This window comes from Acomys minous (assembly GCF_964271855.1).
Source record: "Acomys minous genome assembly, chromosome: 3".
Taxonomy (NCBI): Eukaryota; Metazoa; Chordata; class Mammalia; order Rodentia; family Muridae; genus Acomys; species Acomys minous.
The window spans coordinates 143,042,200-143,059,252 of record NC_140485.1 but is presented as its reverse complement, the minus strand read 5'-3'; the positions used below and the strand labels follow the sequence as shown (position 1 = coordinate 143,059,252).

General features: G+C 50.4%; 1 protein-coding gene across 3 annotated transcripts in view; it reads right to left on the bottom strand.

Moving 5' to 3' along the window:
- RPS6KA2 (ribosomal protein S6 kinase A2) overlaps positions 1-17,053 on the bottom strand; it is a 376,214-nt gene that overhangs the window by 133,991 nt on the left and 225,170 nt on the right. Inside the window, exon 1 of one of the 3 annotated variants that reach the window (XM_084776489.1) lies at positions 11,497-11,837. The exons of the other annotated variants lie outside the window; for them this stretch is intronic. Within the exon in view, the coding sequence (XP_084632615.1) occupies positions 11,497-11,595 (99 nt within the window). The 5' untranslated portion in view covers positions 11,596-11,837. Of the gene's footprint in view, positions 1-11,496; positions 11,838-17,053 lie in introns of those variants that run through there. 3 annotated transcript variants of the gene reach the window in all.

Here is a 17,053-nt window from a genome sequence, read left to right as displayed (position 1 = left end):
GGCATGCATGTGTGCGTGTGTGTGTGTGTGTGTGTGTGTGTGTGTCTGTGTTTGCATGCGCGTGCGCACACGTGCACAAGCATGTGTATGTGGTGCTGGTGTAGAACATGGAGGCTTGTACTGCTTGGCAAGCACTCTACCACTGAGCACCCCACCTCTCGGTTCCCAGAGGATCTTTTAAAGCTGAGAGTCCATTGCTCCCACGTAGAGATTTCATAGCCTTTAGGGTCAAGTCAAACCTCTCAAAGACCCCCAACTCCACACAGTGGGGCACACCTGTCAGGCACACTGGTCTTCAGGTGAGGCAGATCCACTCTGGGATTCCCTCTCAGGAACCCAGAGAGGGTTCCCCTAAATGCCACAGCCAGCTTGTTCTCCTGTCCTGCTGGGCTTGTTGCCCCACATTTCTCCCTGGTACTTTTCGAGGTGCAGCGTTTCCTAAGTGCACTCGATTGTTTCCTCTAATACTAGAGCCCAAACGCTACTGTGATGGAGCTGTTGTTGCTCTAGTGTATTCAACACTGGCACCGCTGGGACCTCTGCTCTCACAGGGCAGCGTGGATAGCAAATCAGATCCAGCAAGCGATCAGGAGACCCTGGCTTCGAGCACAGACTGCAGCCCCAAGTGCAGGAAACGCTTCGGATTGCTGTGCTGCCTGGCTGCTTCTGGACAGGCTGCATCTAGTCTTCTCCTCCCCAGCTCTGCCCAGACCTCACCCACCTACATACCTCTGCTTGAGCTGTGCCTACCTCCATCTCGCAACACACTGAGACCTACTCTAAAATCAGACCAGTAGGTGCATTTGTTACCCATCACTAGTGCGGCAAACCATCCCACCATGCATTGCACTCTTTATGGTGCCAATTGCAACTGTTAGCAGGGGTGTTTCCTCCTGGAGACTATGGGACTATCCTCATGGTTCCCTGCCTCCATCACAATAGCCCCGGGTCCTCCCCGGTCTCCTTCTACAGACGTGCCAGGTGTTACACAGAGGGTCCAGGATCATCATCCTGTTAAAGACCCCGGCCTAATTATACCTGTAAAACCACTTCTGCCGACACAATAACGTCTACCAGTTCCAGGAACTGGGCTGTGGTTTTCTTTGGGGACCAATCAATAGCCACCCTCTGTACCCACCAGGGATGCACACCATCTGCCCAAGACAGCACTCTGAGTCCATGACATTGCAAGGATCCTAAAGGCCCCAGGGAGAGCTGGGGAGGACAGTAGGCAACTCCACAGCTGGAGTGCACCCTTTGCATCCGACCCCAGCTTGCCCCTAACCCTACTTCCTGCCACTGAAATCCCCACAGGAAACGCTGGCATTGTCACTGTTGCCTTATTTCAGAACTTCAGTTAAACCCTGCATCTCAGCGGGTTCATCTCACCAGGAAACAAGCACTCACCAGGCGCTGGACCTCACTGCTGCTCTGTGTACACCATGGAAAGCATAGTGTCTCCCCTCTCACACTGACTTGATATGAAAATATGTGCTACAGCATTGAAACAGGAGAGAGGACCCAGGAGGAAGGGAATTGGTGACAAAGGGGGGAGAAACAAAAGCATTGGAAGATTTCTGACCGTATCAGACATGCTGCCTTTGCTTCTTCTGAACCGAGAGGAGACCTGGATGGAAGTCATGCTGGACAGAACTACTGACCCTTCAGGCTCACGAAGCTATGGCCTTCCCGTCCAGATGTGCAGTGGGGGCCCAAGATGCTGCTTACTTACGGCAGCATGCCTCTAGCTGGCCAGGGGAGCGAGGACAGAGAACACTAGATTTGAAGCAGGTGAGAGGAGGCTCCAGAAGGAGACAGCCAAGGCCTGCAGCCCCCTTCTCAGCTCTGTTGTCTCCTGAATAACCTCTGAGGCCCACCAAAGTGGCCTGGCGGAAGCTGTGGACTCCAGAGCGCCAGGCAGAGCCGTGAGCAGGCGCTCCGTGGACAGTGGAGAGGACACCTGAACACTCGTGCTCTGCTAGCTCCTAGGCTCCGACCCCAGACTGAGTGGCTTTTTGATGCTTTCTGAAGGACAAATGGAGAGGAATCTACTGAAGTGGGAAGACCCACTGCGTATGTCCACAGCACACTGCAGTCTTCATGCAGTCATCCCCACGTCACCTCATAATGTCGCTTAAATGGTGATGTTTTAAAATGACCAGCCAGGTTAGTATCACATATCTTGTATGTGCACCACACCCCTGCTGTGGTATCTGAGTTTGAGAATCAGTGGCTAGAAGGGACAATGTTTGACCATAGCCTACTAACCTGCCTCCCTGGCCCCTACTACTAAGTACCCACAAGTCTGTTACAGAGACCACTTCATTGTCTCCGGACACAGCCCTCTGAGGTTGCTGTTTTTACAGTGGAAGGAAGTGGAGCTCCCCTGGTATCGCTGGTGACCTTGCTGAAGTCCCACAATCAAATGTTTCAGCAAGGACTCCAAGGTGAAGGCTGTACTCAAGTGGAGCGGTCTGTCCCCAAAGCCAACATACACCCTCACATGTGTCACATAGCACAGAAGGCTGTCACAGAAAGGTGACACAGATGTGGGAGAATCACCATGCATTGCTACCCAGGCCCCACACAACTCCTCAGCAGGCTGTGCACCACCGTTCCTTCTAAGCCAGGACCACGCCAACCGAACCACTCCCTGTCCAGCAGACGTCTTCACACACCTGACAGTACAGCTCAAGCTGGCTCTCGGCTGCTGCAGGGAGTCCCCTGGGAAAGACCCTAGTGACAATCTCAGAGGAGAGGTGAATGAGTTAGGGACTAGGTAGACCAGGGGGACGGGGGGACAGGAGTAATGGAGAAAAGCGAAAGCCATGGGCAGTAAGAGGCTGTGCTTGCTCACTGCGGGCTGATGACACACAACGAGCACGGATGGCAGTTTGTTCTGACATGCAGCCCTTTCTTCTCACATAACTGGCCAGGCTTCACCAGGAACCGCAGCACCATACTGTCAGAGGACATGGCAACATAGCCTCATGATCTCTGACAGTCACCGAACACATCCACAAAGGCACCTTTAGCACCTTCCTATCAGGTGAGGCAGCTTTACTCACTATTCCTTGGTGACAGGTCCTGCGATCCTTCCACTGAGCCACACAGCAAAAGCCCAGTGTTCTGGGTCGCTACATTTTACACATATAACTCGCACTCAACCTTGTGCTGCTTCTGGGCGACCTGAAATGAGACAGTTTGCTCCCCCTGCTGCCTTCAGCCCAGCAGCCCATCCATCCAGTGCTCCGCAGTGACAGCTGACTAAACAGAATTCAAAAGCTGAAGGTGTTCTAATCATAAACTTTTTCCCCCTGTTTTGTCAGTTTTTCTTTCCTTTTAGTTAGGTTCAAAGTCAACCAAGCAACTAGAGTCATTTACCAAGGCCATGCAATCTGCAAGCTCATTGTGAGTTACGGAGACACGCTGTGCCAGCCCTTCTGGGTTTCCCGCTTTGCCAGGGAGCCCCTGGCTACCAGGCCCACATGAGCATGAAGGGGGGGCTGGTGGCTCCTCCCGTGGGCACCTCTGACTGTCCCCTGCATTACACTCCCCTTATCCCACCTCACCTCCTCGCACACAGGCCCCTTTAGGCAGCTTCTCAGCCCACTTAGGCACTTTCCTAACGAGCCACTGTGTTGCCTCTTCGTGCTTACACAGACATGACTCCAAGCTGCTCTAGACGTAAATAGTAACGGGTAGGCTGTCCTCCGACTTTCATTCCTGAAAGGCCAGCTTATCCTGACCCCCAAAACGCTGACTAGCCCCCACCACAACCACTCCCAAAGAGAAGTCGCTTCCCCTTCTATAATGGGGTGCCCAGGGGCAAGAGGGGGTATCCTCACGGCGCATTGGAGACCACCAGCTCACCACAGCAGGCTCCAGACCTGCATAGGCCAGTGTCTACCCAAAGCCCAGAGATGCTGACGCACAGTAGGCACACCTTCTGTGGGGCTTCAGCATCCCCGACTTGGTTCTTTCCCAGTCCCCACCAGTGCTGACCAGCTCGTTCCCCAGCTCACTGTCTCAATGCCCTGAGGCTCCATCTTTTCTCCCCGGGAAGCAGGAGCACTTCCATCGAGCCTTTAGCTCTTGACCTCTCTCAGCTTGGATGGAGAGAGAGAGAGAGAGAGAGAGATACAGACAGACAGACAGAAACAGGCTGCAAATGACAGCTCTTCCTGCCTCTGCCTTCTGGATTACCACACTGGGTTACAGGGGGAGTCACACCTAGCTCTGGGTCACGCCCAGGGCCTTATGGATGCTAGGGGAGCTCTCTACCACGTGAGCTGCATCACCAGCCCTACACCTTCATCCTAAGGAAACAGCATGGATGTAACCTAGGAAAGCCAGCTCTTCAGTGATGATAATAACCTGAGACAAATGCGTTATCGTCAGAGAGGGAAAGGCACAGGGAAGGTTGGCTAGGACAGCCCCTGACCAAGGGTCTAGCTAGTATCTGGGCACAGGCCCATGGGATACCCAGCACAGGTCTTCCCTAAGCAGTCAGTGTCACTCATCGCTGACCTCTGGAGGCCTAGGGTACCACCACTACAAGATAGACTGTCTTTGGCAGTTGAAGAGGCAGGTACTCCAATGGATTAAGTAAGTGACCCAGCTGAAGGCAAGAAAACAGGAAGTGTGAGGTAGTCTGGCAGCCAGCCAGGGAGGTCTAGGCATGCTCACAGCAGGGACACAGCTGGCCCCAGGGGTGCGGAACTTCCTCTACCGCTGGCAGTGCAGCTGCTGACAGAGCCTGAGGACCTTTGCAAGCTGTAGTGGGGATAAGGCAGGCTTCCACGACCAGTGGCATTGCTGCTGTCCTGTAGCAGACCTCCAACTATCAATAGCCACTAAGCAAAGGCGCACATCCTAATGGCCTGGCTCACTGCTTCTTGCCTACGTCAGAACACATAAGGGTAGTTCTTGCACGGTTATGTCCCCTGCATCCTGGCAGGAGGTTCCTCACGTTATTTATGGCCACGCTACCATGACATCATCGTCACTCACTCATCAGTCAGCATAAACAGTGCCTTCTACAGCTGGGGATCGGCTACAGTCAACCGAACACTTCCTACATTTGCACCTGACCCAGGGGCTTAAAAGGCTACTTGCTGGCAATCTCCTCGTGTTCAACTCAACAGCTCGGATGAGTAAAAACTTATCAGCAACCAGGATGCCAAGAAAAAATACAACAGAACATGGCCCTATAACGGAAAGTGCAGATCACTCCGGAGACTTCAAGCCTTTGTGTTCCTTATTCAACAACACAGAATCTTGGCAGGAAAAAAAAAAACAAACCAACTAAACTAGATGCCAACACCACCTTCCATGAACAAACTCCTCTTTAGTTTGCCCCACCTCAAGGGGCACACACTGTCCACTGGCAGCATCCAGAATATATGGCCCCCCCGCCCTTTCCCACTGCCTTCAAGCTGGAGGCCAGGGCCTCCCACTTCCTCCCCTCAGCAGAGGCCCTGGAAGCTGCCTCAGACGTCTGCTTCCTCTCCTATCAAGAACATACCCGCCATATCTAAGGAATTGGCATCCGTCCATCCCATCTGATAAAGGAGGGAAACCCTGGGTGGCTGCAAGCCAGGGGACACACGTCCCACCTTCGATTTTTTGTTTTTCGTCTTGTTTTGTTTTTCGTTTTTTGGCTTTGGGGTTTTTTTGTTGTTGTTGTTTGTTTTGGGGTTGATTGAGACAGGGATTCTCTTGTAGTCCTAGCTGTCCTGGACTCACTTTGTAGACCCGGCTGTCCTTGATCTCCCAGAGACCCGGCTGCCTCTGCCTCCCACCGTTTACTTAGTGCTCCATTGTTTCCCTCTCTGACTTCAGAGTGCATGAAAAAAATAGCAAACGGCTGAACTGAGGGAGCACTGAAAGCCAAGCTGCGGCCTTGTTGGGACTGAGGGCAATGGAGGCAGAGAAAGGAAAATGGGCAAAATTGCAAGAGTTTTGGTTACATGTATTTTTGAGTAAGCAAAAATATTTTGATAAATTTATTTTATGTAAAGAAAAAAAGCAGGTTAAAAAAAAAACAAACCTATAAATATAAGGCATATCCCAGGCACAAAGACCACAAGTAAGGAGTTAGCTATAGTGTCTAGGAAACATAATAAGAACAGATAGGCAATGACCTGCTCTGGCTCTCTCTCAATCTGTTCCCCTCTCCTCTCCTCCTCCTCCTCCTCCTCCTCCTCCTCCTCCTCCTCCTTCTCCCCCCCCCTCCCTCCCTCTCTCTCTCTCTCTCTCTCCCCCTCCTGGTTGTCAAAAGCCTAATACAACAAAGGCTAACAGAGTTTCTTCGGTATTTACTGTAATAATTTGAAAATTATTTTAATTAGAAGTCATTTTCCTGGAAACTACCTGAACTAGAAGAGGTAATTATGTACTTACCTATCGATCTACCCACAGCTGGAGCCACCCCTGACATTTGACCCCAGCCCTTTTTTATTTTTAACATTTATGTGATTGGGACACCGTGTCTTTTCTTAAAAAGAGTTGAGCAATTAAGTTATGGTCATGTGGAAATACAGACAACCTTCAATTATCTATGACTGTGACAAATAAATCACTTTAAGTAAACCACTTAAATACACTGATTTAAGAATTCCGAATGAGTTACACCTAAGAACAAGCTTCTGTTGATTTCTTGGCCACTGTCACTGGATAATAAATTCATTTGAGGCAGAGGTCATAGTTTTATATCTTAATTGCTCAGTACATGTTGCACATACTAAAATTTGCCTCCCTAGGGACTGAACAATGGGGCAAATAAATATGTAAAATCTTGCTGCTCAATAGTTTATCACCATGAAAAATCCCTTCTTCCTCTTCTTTTTTTTTTGGGGGGGGGGCAAAGATGTCATTTTCGGATGAAATTGCCCAAAATATAGGTCACAGATCTTCCTGGCCTTAGTAATACCAATGACAGGCCATTCCATAAGCAACAGATGATAGCCTATGTTTAGTAGATAGCATCATTTTAAATTAATTAAAAACCTTTACTGCCTCTGGAGAGACTATAAGCCAGGAGTCTTAGACTGTAATCACACCTTCGGGGTCTCTGCTGGGGTCTCAGATGCCTTCCTATTTCAGCTCTAAGTTGGAAATGGACACTGGGACATTTTTGTACTCTAAAAGCCACCCTAGCTCAGGGCAAAGCAACCGCTTGGGTAATGGATCCATGGCTAAGTGCGGGTGACTCAGGGGCAGGATGAGAGGAGCACCGCCATCCCAGCCAGAAGACGGGAAGACGGAAACTCCATCTGTGCAAACACGGCCATCCTATCCTGTGGGCAGCTGACCTTCCCTTCAGCACGCAGGAAGGGCATGGGAGCTTTTGGTTACCAGGTGAGGCCTGATCCACTCGGTCAACACTACACTAGCCATGCAGTCGATAGAGACTGGATGATATAAAAACCATCAAAAACCCCAGATGAATGTTATCAATATCAACAGCTAAGAGGGGCCAAGAAACTTGATCACCCAGACTCTAACCTGTCTTTCTATGCAGTCACTCACTAGCCAAAAGTTATCTATCATTTCTGCCTTATAGCTGAGAAAGAAAAGGCTTACAAAGGGCCTTTCTAGTCAAAGGGAGAGTGTGAATCTAACTGAATGCACATGGTCAGATCCATTTAGAACTCTCTAACTTCCAGAAAAGGTTTTCAAGGAAAAATAAATAAATAAATAAATAAATAAATAAATAAATAAAGCCATGAAGTGCATTCCCAAATATTTCATAGAGCAATTAGCTTTTCACAATGGGAACAGCTTCCTCTGTGCTGAGTGCATTAATGGCTACATAGCCAGAAATGGCTAAAAATGGTAGCAGCAGGCCCCTGTGCCTCATGAGGGATGTTCTTTAGATCGTCCCAGAAGGGCCTCGTTGGCCCCTACCTCCTCCCTGTGACTGGACCATGGAATGAGGCAATGGTAAGGTAACAAACTCACTATTGCGACCCTTGGGGCATGTCACGGTACTGGGTGGTGGAGGCTCTGAGGCACTGTGAGGCCTAACATCCATCACCCAAGCCCACGAAGGCTGCACAAGGTTCCCAGAGCCCCTCCAACAGTCTCTGAAACACACCTGCCCAAGCGGCCCACCTGGCCAGATCACTTTGGTCAATGCCAATACGAGACCCAAATATTTAAATGGCCTGCATTTTAAACATGTGTCCACACATGACTAGGTAACTTGAGCTCCACAGCCCAAGGTTTATCAAACATTGTGTTCTAAAAGTAAAATAAATTTTAAACCAAATATTAAGTCATTTTTTAACAAAGATAATAATGCTTCAAGCTTGAAGTTGCTGTTCATTTCCTGTTTATATCATTAGATTTCAAGTTGTAAAAACAAAGACTTTTAGTTTTCTGTGTATCCTAAAGACAATTTTTATAGAACAACAAAGGTTTCCTCCTGTACAGTGAGTTGCTGCCTTTATCATTTGTCCCAACAAGGAAATGTACAACAGCATCCAATACTTTATGAACCATCCTTCCTGCTAAGTTTTACATTTTCTGATGGCCTCTTCTTTGGCCCATAGTCAGCTGTCTATATACAAAGGGATGGAGAGGTACCTGGGGAAATGTGAAACGGTCTGAGACTTACTAGATGAACACACAGAGTCGGCTACATGTGTCCCCAGGTGAGTGACGTGCCCTGAGGCCAGCACGTCCTAGGTGTTGCTGGGATCTGCACTGTCCAGAAACAGCCTGAACACACACAGGTTCTTAAGAAATGCCCACGGACGCTTCATCAAGACCCTTCCTTTCTCAGGGCCTCTCCCTGCTAAATAGAATAAGGACAGCAGAATCCACTGAGTGGGTTCTCACAGACATCAATGGTAGAAAACTGAGGGGGGAGGAGGCGTCTGTAGAGCTAATGCGGATCTGTGGATCTGATGCACACCATAACACAGCACCAGGCACACACAGAGGACACTCTACTGACTGATGGATACACTGCTTTCTTGGCCTTTTAAAGCTTGCTCACTCGCTCTCGCACGCGCTCTCTCTCGCGCGCGCACGCTCTCTCCTCTCTCTCTCTCTTTCTCTTTCTCTCTCTTTCTCCTCTCTCTCTCTCTCTCTCTCTCTCTCTCTCTCTCTCTCTCGTGTGTGTGTGTGTGTGTGTGTGTGTGCGCGCGTGCGCAAATGTAACACACTGCCATGTATGAAGGTCAGGAGACAACTTAGATCCAGTTCTCTCCTTTTACCATGTGAGTCCTGGGAGTTGAACTCAGGTGGCTGGGCTTGGTAGCAAGCGCTTCACTTCCATCACTTAGACCTTCTGTATATCTTCAGGTTTCTGCAGGGGGGTCTTAGGAACGTTATTCACACACACACACACACACACACACACACACACACACAGAGAGAGAGAGAGAGAGAGAGAGAGAGAGAGAGAGAGAGACCCAGAGACAGACAGACAGACAGACACACACACACACACACACACACACACACACACACCTTTTTCTTTTTACTGCCTGCAACATACACACACCTTGTCTCCCAAAGTATTCTGGAGGCCTTTCAGAGCCTAGTTCAGTTATTCTTGCTGAATCAGCACACAGGCTTCAGGAACGCCCAGGGCCCTCCACTACTCTACAAATGGCACACAGAGTCTGCTCATATGGGCAGGAGCAGTGGCTCAGAGATGAGGAACAGCATAATAAACTCGGCATCGTGGTGAAATGGGAAATAAAAATGAGTCTGGTAGGACAGTAAATACTTCTGCAATTTCTGTTCTTGTTGGCTAGACTTTGCAGGGTCCTGGAAAAATGAACTTTTGCTCAATCTTTCTCATCATTAAATTTAAATACCCCTCCCTATTACTAGATCAATAATTATATTTGTCCAGAATCAGTGTTTTGCTCTTTGAGAGCTGCTCTAGTCCCTTTCATTCTGAGCTGGAATTTAGCAACAGAAACTTTTTCAACAAGCAACTCCTGGACGATTTTAAGTCTGTCCCTGGGTTTAATGGTCTCTTGATCATCACAGAGTGTTGGAGGACGGTCTGATGTATTCTGATGCTAATTACTGCTAAGGTCTCTGTGACCCACCTTTCGATTAATAAAAAGCCATGACACCCGGGCAGGGCAGCTGAAATAGGAGGGAGACAGAGGGATCCTGGGAAGAAGAACGAGAGGAAGAAGAGACCCAAAGAGGAGGAGACGGCCGCCACGGGTTAGCTGAAGGAGAAGCAGGAGGCCGGCGTGGATGGGAAGTCAACCCAGCTGAAGAACATCAGCAAGTATCTGGGATTAAGGATGTGAGCTAGCTTGATAGACATTATTAGAAGCAGATGGCATGGGATTGGGGCAGGGATCCCATATCCTATACCTGCCCCACCATGGGAAGTAATTCACAGAATTGATTTCTGCCTGCCCCAAGTGAACTAAGGCTATTTTAAAATATAACAGGTGTCTGTCTTGATTGATTGCTAGGCAGGCATACTAATAATACAGGTAAATAAAAAACTACAACAGAGCCCTTTACCTATGTGTAACATAGTAAGGCTGAGACAAAGAAATTCAAACTGAATCTGTGACATTGTTCCTAATGGAACAAACACACACACACACACACACACACACACACACACACACACACACACACACACCAATTCCATGTGGGCCAGCCTACACACACACACAAATTCCATGTGGGCCAGCTCGGCATCAGCGGTCCATGAAATCTCTAGGTCAGTTGTCAGCTTTCCCTCACACTTCACTTAAGCAGGTCACCACTTTGCCATCTACTGACTCAACAACGTGGTCTGAGCACTGGGACGAGGGCAGAGTTTAGTTGTTGAAATGAAAACCGCCGTTTAAACCACACAGGACTGGCTATGGATACCCACAGAAGAAAAGATAAGGGAACCTGCAAAGGTCAACATTCTCCGGCGCCCTCCGGCTTTCGGAGCCTATCTATCTCAAAGCTGAGGCTGCAGGGAATTGCATCAGGCACGCCACCACTGAGCGCCAGAGTGCGTGGAGCCTTCCTGACTTGCTTTGGTTAAACTCTACACCGATCTCAAATACCCTGACCATCCACACAGTACCAGAGGCAGCACCGGCAGGCACCAGAGGCTACAGAACTTGGAACTAGAGTGTAGCCTGCCAGAGCACGCCCACACCACGAGACAACCCTGCTGCACGGACCGCACCCCTCCTGTAAAGCCTCTGGGAAGTGACCCCGAATATGTGCACACAGGGGCACTAGAAAAAAAAATCACTGGGATTGACTTCAGTCACAGCAAGGACTCGCTCTGTGCAGCTGTTATGGAGTGCTAACATTCTGAGTAGCTTTGATAGGTTTTAATGACAACTGGGCCAGTTTTCAAATAACTTCCCACGCCACGCTCTTGGGGTGACGATGCACAGGGCTGTGAGAAGAGCTCCCGGTCACCAGGGCTCCACATGCCCACTCGAGGCGCGGCAGGGAACCGCATCCTGCGTGCTCCCCGGGGAGGGCCTTTACCTCGAGGCGACTCAGACTGGAGCTCTTGGAGCGCGACTTCTTGCGCAGGTACACGGAGAAGAACCTGCGCACGGTGAACTTCTTCATGCTCAGCTCCATCGCCCCGCGCCCAGCTGCCAGGAGCCGCAGGGCCGGCGGGCGCGCATCCCCGGCACATCCCAGGCTGGGCAGCGCGCGGGCGGGCACGCGCGCCGGGGGAGCCCGACGCGGTGGCCCTGGGCTAGGACGTGGGCTGCAAGCACAAAGGGAAGGCCTCGCCGGCCACCGGGCCCGGCCCCAGGAGCACTCCAGCGGCGCCTTCGCCTCCGGCCAGGAGTACCAGCTCCCTCCGGCGGTAGGCCCCGCCCACAGACTACACCCAGCGCCGTCCCGACCAATCAGAGTGCGCTGCCGTGCCACGCCTACAGGCCCACCCACCAATCAGTGCCCGCGGCAGGCGCTCTTTCTCCTTCAGTGGGAATACCCGCTCCGGACAGCCCCACCCTCGTCCCGCCCACCAATCCCTGCTAGCGGTCCTTCCCAGGGGCGTCGTCCCCGTCACGCCCTCCAATCAGCGCCCGCGGCCCACCCCTTCCTCTCCCAATACTCCGGCCCTCAGAGAACCGTACGGCGCGGTATCGCCCCGCCCACTGCCACGGCCGCCAATCAGCGCCTACACCCGCTGTGAGCCTAATCGGCGGCTCTGGGCTGGGGCAAGCTGCTCCGGTCCTGTCTGCTGGCCGCATCTGTCTGGGCTGTTGTGCTCTTCTCTGAACACACTCATGCCTACTTGGACGCCACACTTTGCATCACGCTATTCTCCGCAGAGCAAAACTTGTGTGGTTGAAGACCAAGCACGCTAGAAAGGCGCCCGCAAGCGCTACGCTCGGGTCGTTTGTCCAGCTGGTCCCCGGCAGCCCCCTTGTCCGGGAGCCATTGGGAGAGGACCTCCGCCTGCTTCTCAATGTCAGCCGCCTTCCTCCTCTCCGTGAGGACTCCTCACGTGGTCGGGGCCAGCAGCTGAGAACAAAGGCTTGCATCCGCTCTCTGTGACCTCCGGCTCCATTTATAGACAATTATCCACACAGATGACTTATCAGGAACATCCTGAGTGGCAATCTGAGGCCGCAATCAGAGCCTGCTGTAACCTGAGTCCAGATGATCCTTCCTGGACACTCAGGAAGAAAGGCTGAGGTTTATACAATCCTGCGCTGTGTGACCGAGTGGAAGCAGACCAGAGAAGGGAGCAGAGGCAGGGGCCTCTGGGCGTCCTAGGCTTCCCTCTGACTCAAGCACAGTCCCCTTGACCTGACATCCTGGCTGTGGCCACTCTGGGGAGCACAGCAGAATGTCCTGCTTTAAATGCAGCCCACCAGGTAGTTACTGAACACTCTCCCTCCCAGCCTGGTGGTAATCATAAAGGACACAGGAATCAGGAGACCCAACATGCCGGGAGGCCCACCATGCCAAGGAAGACCTCACTGATTTCACCTGGATCAGGAGTCAGGAGTCAGTCCGGAGATCGATTTGCCAGCAGTACAAGGGTCTGCCCCTTACTTCAGAGTACACACTGTGACTTGTGCTTGTATACAGACTTGGCCAGGCTCTGTGGTGCTTGAGCTCCCGTAGGGGGCCTTCTCAGGATGAAATCAGGAGTAGGCTAAAATCAGGTCCTCTAAACAAGTCTTTTTGGTTGCCATCCCTAAGAACTTGGAGTGTTTACTACTTTACAGCGCCTGAGGACAGGGCCTGGTCCTTCCTCAAGAAGACTCTAGCAATGGAGAGTCACCTTAGTCATAAATTACTATGGGGGGCTGGCTCCTGGGACTCCTGAATTGGCAAGGCCGTGGAGAGTTTAGGGCAGAGGCCTCTAGGTCACACTAGTCCCTGGTCCCCTAGATCACTGCTGCTCACTGACACCCCCCCCCAGGAAGCCCCCAAAGCCATGTCAATTAGCCCTTAGGCCACTAGGCTCAAAAGCTCACCACTTTTGAGATCATTTGCAATTTTATAAGAAAATCTAAGATAGGAAAATGTTTTCTTCAAGGTTGCCAAATATGAATAGCCAAAACACCATAAATGTAACATTAATATAATTCCTGATTGTTTCATGGTTCTTCTTGCTCTATGTAGTTTATTTTATATATGCATAATATAAATATATAAGTAAAAAAATAAAAATAAATACTAATTTTTAAAAATCTAGACAGCCAGAAAGTCTCCAAAATATTGGAAATGAAGCTGAAAAGCAGGCCATGCTAGCTACATCCCAAAGCTAGTGCGGAGGGCTGCAGCGACACCCAGGCAGAGCCAGCAGTGCTCAACCATGTTAGCTGACATGAGATTTAGGGGGAAGTCAGGAATGCTTCAAGCTGAGGAAAGCATCACTATGTGGGCTCCATCCACCTAGAGCCAGGCTGACTCCCTGTGGCTTTAGCACTTTGCTGAAGGCCCTGTCACCTGAAGTTCAGTAGCACAGAGCTGCTGTGCACAGGAATAGGAGTCCGGGCAAATGGCAGTCTCTCTCTGGATGTCACACCTGCCCTGGAATTTGTCAGGGTACGTCTAGAGCGCCATGCGGGGTGTGTGTGTGTGTGTGTGTGTGTATGTGTGTGTGTGTGCGTGTGTGTCTCTGTGTGTGTGTGTGTGCGCGTGTGTGTGTCTCTGTGTGTGTGTGTGTCTCTGTGTGTGTATGTGTGTGTGTCTGTGTGTGTGTCTGTGTGTGTGTCTGTGTGTGTGTGTGCGTGTGTGTCTCTGTGTGTGTGCATGTGTGTGTCTCTGTGTGTGTGTGTGTGCATGTGTGTGTGTGTGTGTGTAGGGTACAGGCCTCTTCTTTCCCTTAAGACAGAATGAGCGCTGCGCACTGGAGGGACACACCTAGGAAACAATGAGACTAGAAGGCAGATTGGCCGACTGGTTAACCCCGCCTTCACGTGCCTGTGTCTCCAGGACAGGACTGAGGGCTGCCGCTGTGACCAATACTTCCCTTGCCTACCCCACAGCCATCCCAGGTAGCCTCAGCATACAGTCTCTGTCCAGGTTTACCTGTGTAGTCAGAGGTAGCTGCAGGGAGCCATGGTGTGTCACCGGCTGATTGGAGAAATCATTGCACACGGAATGCCTACATAGGAATACCCCATGCATGCCTTAAAAACATGTAATTCTTATCTGTAAGTTCACCTCGGTAAAGCTGGGAACACACAAAGCAGGCAGGAAGGAAATGGAAATAAACAATGATAACACACTGAGAGGAGAAAAGTCACCGTGAGCTCGAAACTAAGAGGAAAAAGGGGGCCAGGCTGACACAATCCTCAGGAAAAGGCAGAAATGAGTGGCACACCTCAGGCTATAGAGACAGGGAGGAGGAGCTGCGTGCCTGATCAGTGCAAGGAAGCCAAGAGAGAGCTGGGATGAGCCTAACAGGAGTAGGACTTCACAGAGTGAGAGAACAGATGTTCGGCAAAGCAGAGGAGGGGCTCTTCAGTCTCTGGATGCTAACGTGATTCTAGAGCTGTGATTCTGGAGCTGTGGTTCTGGAGCTGTGGTTCCGGAGCTGTGGTTCTAGAGCTGCACGGCTATCCTGGAACCATGCGGAACCAGCTGTTGTGCTAAGCATGCTATGACATAGCTAACACTAGGAAGTACAGGCTCTCTGACTATCTGCTAAGCTGCTGCATTAACCAATTCTGGGGCCAAACTTCTCTGAGAACTATTTCCATGGAAAATAACAAATCTCTCTATTAAGTTTTCTGTTATGCTTTCAGCCGAAAGGACGGTATTTGATACGCTAAGCAAGACTGGCATTCTTTGCTCAGTTGGTTGATCTAGAGATGTCTAGTTATCAAATCTAAATGTTTGTGAAAATTATTTAAAGGTTCTTTTAGCAGCCACGATGCTGATAGAATATTGTGGCAGGAAATGCAATGTAGTTGTAACGAGTCCTAACAGTAGGACAGGAGGATTGCTAATGTGGACGCACCCTCAGGCAGGCCAGGTGAGAACCTCAGCTCAGCACTGGGTCCAGCACTGCAGGCTGAGGAAGACCTACCAGCACACGAGCCCTCTGTGATTCAGGGATGCACAGAGACTTTTGAGGAAGATTAGCGCACACTGGTCCCTTTGGAGGTGGAAAGAGCAAAGGGTCGCACAGCGTGCCTCTCAGGGAAGCAGAGAAGGACAAGGGATGAAGGGCACCCTCCGCAGAGGCGCCAGGGTGGAAGACACGGCAGTCCTGGCCGCACTGTGTGGCCAAAGCACAAGCTCAAGGTGTGATAGTTGGAAAACAGTGAAAAAATTTTCCCAAACAAAGAAGACAAAATAAGAAGTAGTGGATGGTACATATAGGACTACACCTTCATTTTAAAATGTTTTCTTGGCAATTGGGTGCGGGGTGGAGAATCCTTGGAAAGTGGAAACAGTTTCTGTAAGAGTTCTGTGATGTCCTGAGGGAATGACAGAGAATACGCTACAGTGTTCCAGACATCGGACTGCGGGCAGGAAGTACAGAGGAGAGGACAGCTCCAGGACACATTTTCAGTCCCCGGCTTCACTGTCATGTTTCTCCTCAGCTTCTTGATGTCATTAGCTCAGAGGCAACCCCTCAGAATTCCCATGGCACCCCACAAAGCCTCAGCATCAATGTCACCCATGTTTGATCCAAAGTGACTGGGATACAGAAAACAAAAGTAACTGTGACTTCCCAGGAAGGAGAGAACACAACTCTCAGACATACAGGTGCGCCACTTAAGGGTCTTCACACTTAAATACCTCACATCCTTAAAAATACAGCAAATAATACCTGATAATCAAGAACTAACTGAGGCAATTTAAAAACTGCAGGGAAAGTGAAATACAAATTTAAATAAGACCCGTGATCGCAAAATACAATTGCAGTATAATGAGACCACAGCCTCTGGTGTGAACACTGGAGTGTTCGGGATTTATTTTTGTGATTTCTTAATTGTTAATAAGTTCTCTCCTGCATACATTTGAATGTGAGTTAGGGAGAAGAGGTGCTGTGACTGGAGGGAGTGACAGCAGCTACTGGGAGCTGCAGCGCCAATCATCCTGTGTCTCCACTGATGGCTGCTGGGCCCACCCAGTGCCAAGTCTGGAGGCTCAAGGGGCAAGGTAGCCAAGGCTGTGATCACAAGGTGACTCTGCATGGTGAGAAAGCCCTGGGAGCCTCAGGAAACTCTAGGTTCAGCTGAGAAACAAGGGACAGCATCTAGGTTCACCTTGGAAGATAAGGTCAAGTTGGCTGGTTGACAGTGAGGAAATGCTGAACAGCCAAGAAGCAGTGTCCCAAAGACAGCTCGCAAGGCAGAAAGCTCTGGACAGGGTTTGCGCCTGGGGACTCTGAGGATCTTCTACTCTACCCTGGACAGTTGATGCTGTCCCCAGCCATCCTGAACACAAACACCCTGTCCACCCAGATTGGGAGCAGTGACTTCTGTGTCAGATATAAATCGGCTTTGCATTCCTTGCCCCTTGCTGAAGGCTCCATAGGCCCCTCCTCCTTGCCCATGAAGCAGAACAGAACCCCTCACCATACAAAGGCCCCAGGGTCTCCTGCACC